The sequence below is a fragment of the Mus pahari genome, chromosome 7, assembly GCF_900095145.1.
Source record: "Mus pahari chromosome 7, PAHARI_EIJ_v1.1, whole genome shotgun sequence".
Classification (NCBI taxonomy): domain Eukaryota; kingdom Metazoa; phylum Chordata; class Mammalia; order Rodentia; family Muridae; genus Mus; species Mus pahari.
The window spans coordinates 79104526-79107858 of NC_034596.1; the positions used below are offsets into that span (position 1 = coordinate 79104526).

The 3333-nt window shown below is 34.4% G+C and overlaps 1 protein-coding gene across 1 annotated transcript; it reads left to right on the plus strand.

Annotated features, from left to right (window-relative positions):
- The first annotated feature begins 1784 nt into the window (after window positions 1–1784).
- On the plus strand, window positions 1785–2717 carry LOC110324447 (olfactory receptor 145-like). Its single transcript, XM_021202035.1, has one exon. The coding sequence runs from the start codon at window positions 1785–1787 to the stop codon at window positions 2715–2717; it is 933 nt and encodes a 310-aa protein (XP_021057694.1).
- Window positions 2718–3333: the final 616 nt, after the last annotated feature.

The following is a 3333-nucleotide window of genomic DNA, read 5'->3' on the forward strand; positions in this document are numbered from 1 at the left end:
TCTTAGCTACTATTCCAGCCCCATGTCTGACTGTAGAATTCTCCTTGTCATATTTTTATAGGCTAATACTCTGAAACTCTATAAAACTCCCAAGATAGTTCCTTCCCTTAGGCATTACCTTCACAATGTTTTTTTTTTCCACACAAAATTAAGATAGCAAAACACAGCAAAGTGATGTTGTAGAGCTGGATAAATGACAGAGTACATACTTAGAAGCAGGTGTGACTTCTTGGGCTTGATCCAGTTCATTGAAAAAATGCAGTAAGAAGCACAACTTTTGTTTTTTGCTTTTTGTTTATTTTGGTTATTGTTTTTTCAAGACAGGGTTTCTCTGTATAGCCCTGGCTGTCCTGGAACTCACCTTGTAGTACAGGCTGGCCTCGAACTCAGAAATCCGCCTGCCTCTGCCTCCAAAGTGCTGGGATTAAAGGTGTGAGCCACAACCACCTGTCAAAGTACAACTTTTAAAATGTTATTTGTGAATATCTTGGGACACATGATACATTAAATATAAACTTGACATAATACATTAAATATAAAGGATGTTTGAATGAAATCTGTGGAATATTACTGTTAAAGATTTCCCTTAAGAGATGAGATCAATGGGAGATGGGAGTTCAATATTGGTATAAGGACTAATGACATACCAATCCCTAAAGAGAAGGTAATATCTTAGTCCCTAAGTTCATAAAGATATATCGTGGTCCAGCATATAAAGGAAAGCAATCATTTTCTTTTTATAATGGGAATCTGGGCTCTAGAAAGAGACTGGTGAAGGCTTTACTGTGGATTCACAGGTAAGTGCATTATAGAAGTAACTACATAATTTTTTCTGGTGTCTCCTCCAGTCCAAGAGTGAACATGATACAGTTATTTATCTTTGATCTAGCTCTTCAAAGGATTAAGAATTTACACTATATTTATGATCATCACTTTAAAAAGTTTTCCAATAATATGAAAACTTAATTTTGTTTCAAATTCTTGAAATCCAAGAAACAGAATTGTAGATTGATATAATCTTTTGGGACAGCAAGGTCAGGTTTAAAAAAAAGATACTGTTATCTCTCCTTTGATAAGTATATAAAAAGATTTCTACTATTTCTTTAGAGATTGACATAATTACATTATTATCTCCTTCCTCTTCCTACTTTCAAACACCCTTATAAATTTCCTATGCTCTTTTTCACATTTATAGTCTCCTTTTCACTAACTTGCATATCATACACACATACAAACACAGATACATATGCACAACCTACTCAGTACTATTTTATGTATGTATTGAAGTCCATGTTAGTGTATAAGTTTTATGTAAGACCTTATCTTGTAATATCTGTGAAATATAAAATGAATCGTTTTAGATTTACAACTTGTTTTGTATAATGTACTCCTTGTGAGATGCCCAAAGTTAAGCTAATTCACATTTGCTTCCACCCAACAAACTCCTTTTATGTTTTGGGGGTAAACATAATTCATAAAAAATGAATAGACAGACAATTGCAAGATGCAACATATTCAGACTCAAGAACACAGTAAAGCCTTGTTAAGTATTATTAACATGCTGAACACTGAGTCTCCCAAACTGAATCCTATTTTGTAACTGAATCATTTTACTCTTAACATTTCTTGACTTAGTTTTCCATAGAATCCACCAAGCAGTTGAGGGATTTTCAGGCATTCCCAGCACATGTGTCATATGTGTGGGAGAGCAAACAGTTGTAAAGTCTCTGTGGCACTTTAATTTCACTGTTATCTTTTATCTCCACAGATTCTATTAGAGAAGAATGGTCCTGACAAATGGCTCTTTGGTAACAGAATTCATTCTCTTGGGTTTAACAGATAACCCTGACCTCCAAATACCCCTCTTCTTAGTTTTCCTATTAATGTATATGATAACAGTTTTTGGGAATTTGACCTTGATCCTTCTAACTGGGCTGAACTCTCACCTTCGCACCCCTATGTACTTTTTCCTCTTTAACTTGTCCATCATAGACCTCTGCTATTCTTCTGTTATTACACCCAAGCTGATGATGAACTTTGTGCTAAAGAAGAATATTATTGGTTTTGCAGGATGTATGACTCAACTCTTCTTCTTCTGTTTTTTTGCCGTCTCTGAATGTTATGTCCTGATAGCCATGGCCTATGATCGCTATGTGGCTATCTGCAATCCACTCATGTATAATGTTGCCATGTCTCCTAAAGTCTGTTCCTATCTTATGCTTGGTTCATATTTGATGGGATTTTCTGATGCCATGATCCACACTGGATGTATGCTGAGACTGACCTTCTGTGATGGGAACACCATCAATCACTACTTCTGTGATCTTCTGCCTTTGATGCAGCTCTCCTGCACAAGCACTTATGTAAATGAGGTAGGAATTTTCATTGTAGGAGGGAAAGATATCATTGTTCCCAGTATTGTCATCATTATTTCTTATGGCTTCATCCTCTCTAATATTCTCCAAATAAAATCCACTGGGGGCAGATCAAAAGCCTTCAACACCTGCAGCTCTCATATAATTGCTGTTTCTCTGTTTTTTGGGTCATGTGCATTTATGTACCTAAAACCCTCCTCAGTTGGATCTTTGAATGAGGGAAAAGTCTCTTCTGTCTTCTACACCATTGTGGTCCCCATGATGAACCCTTTAATCTACAGCTTGAGAAATAAAGATGTTAAACTTGCCCTGAGAAAAACTTTCAGCAGGAGAAAGTTTTAGTGATAAATTTATTATCTTTGTGACAACTGTGACAGATCCCAGATTTTCTTGGTTTAGTGCCTACTTCACTATTTTCGTTTTTCATCACAGTGAGGTAATTTACATTTTTATTTCCATATTTTGGTGAAGGTTTCTTTGTATCAACACTGTTGTCATATATACTTTCAGTATTTAAACATTTTAAAATTAGTTATTATTAAAGATTTTATAAGTAGTTATAGAATTTGCTCTGAAAAAAATTTGCCAGGATTAAATAGAATAATATTCGTTAGCTATATTATATAGTATAGTTATATTGGGCTCTCTAATTCTTCTTCTTTGAAATGACTATCTCCTGATTTACTTGTTTTATTTTTTGTTTTTGTTTTTGTTTTTGTTTTTTACTGATTAAAAATATAAGCCTATGCCTTCTTTAGTCACATTAGTCATATTAATATTGTAAAGTTATGCTATTATGTGTGTGTGGGTGTGTGTGTGTGTGTGTGTGTGTGTGTGTGTGTGTGTGTGTGTGTATGGAATTTGGCTGTGGATTGAGGAAATACAATGCTAATTTAAAAAGCATTACTTTGATTCTTTTCTTTATCATACTCCTTTTTGAGTAGAATCAAGTTGATAT

What these genes read in the sequence shown, in the direction of transcription:
- LOC110324447 (XM_021202035.1), top strand. Translation starts at nt 1,785, where the DNA reads ATGGTCCTGACAAATGGCTCTTTGGTAACAGAATTCATTCTCTTGGGT.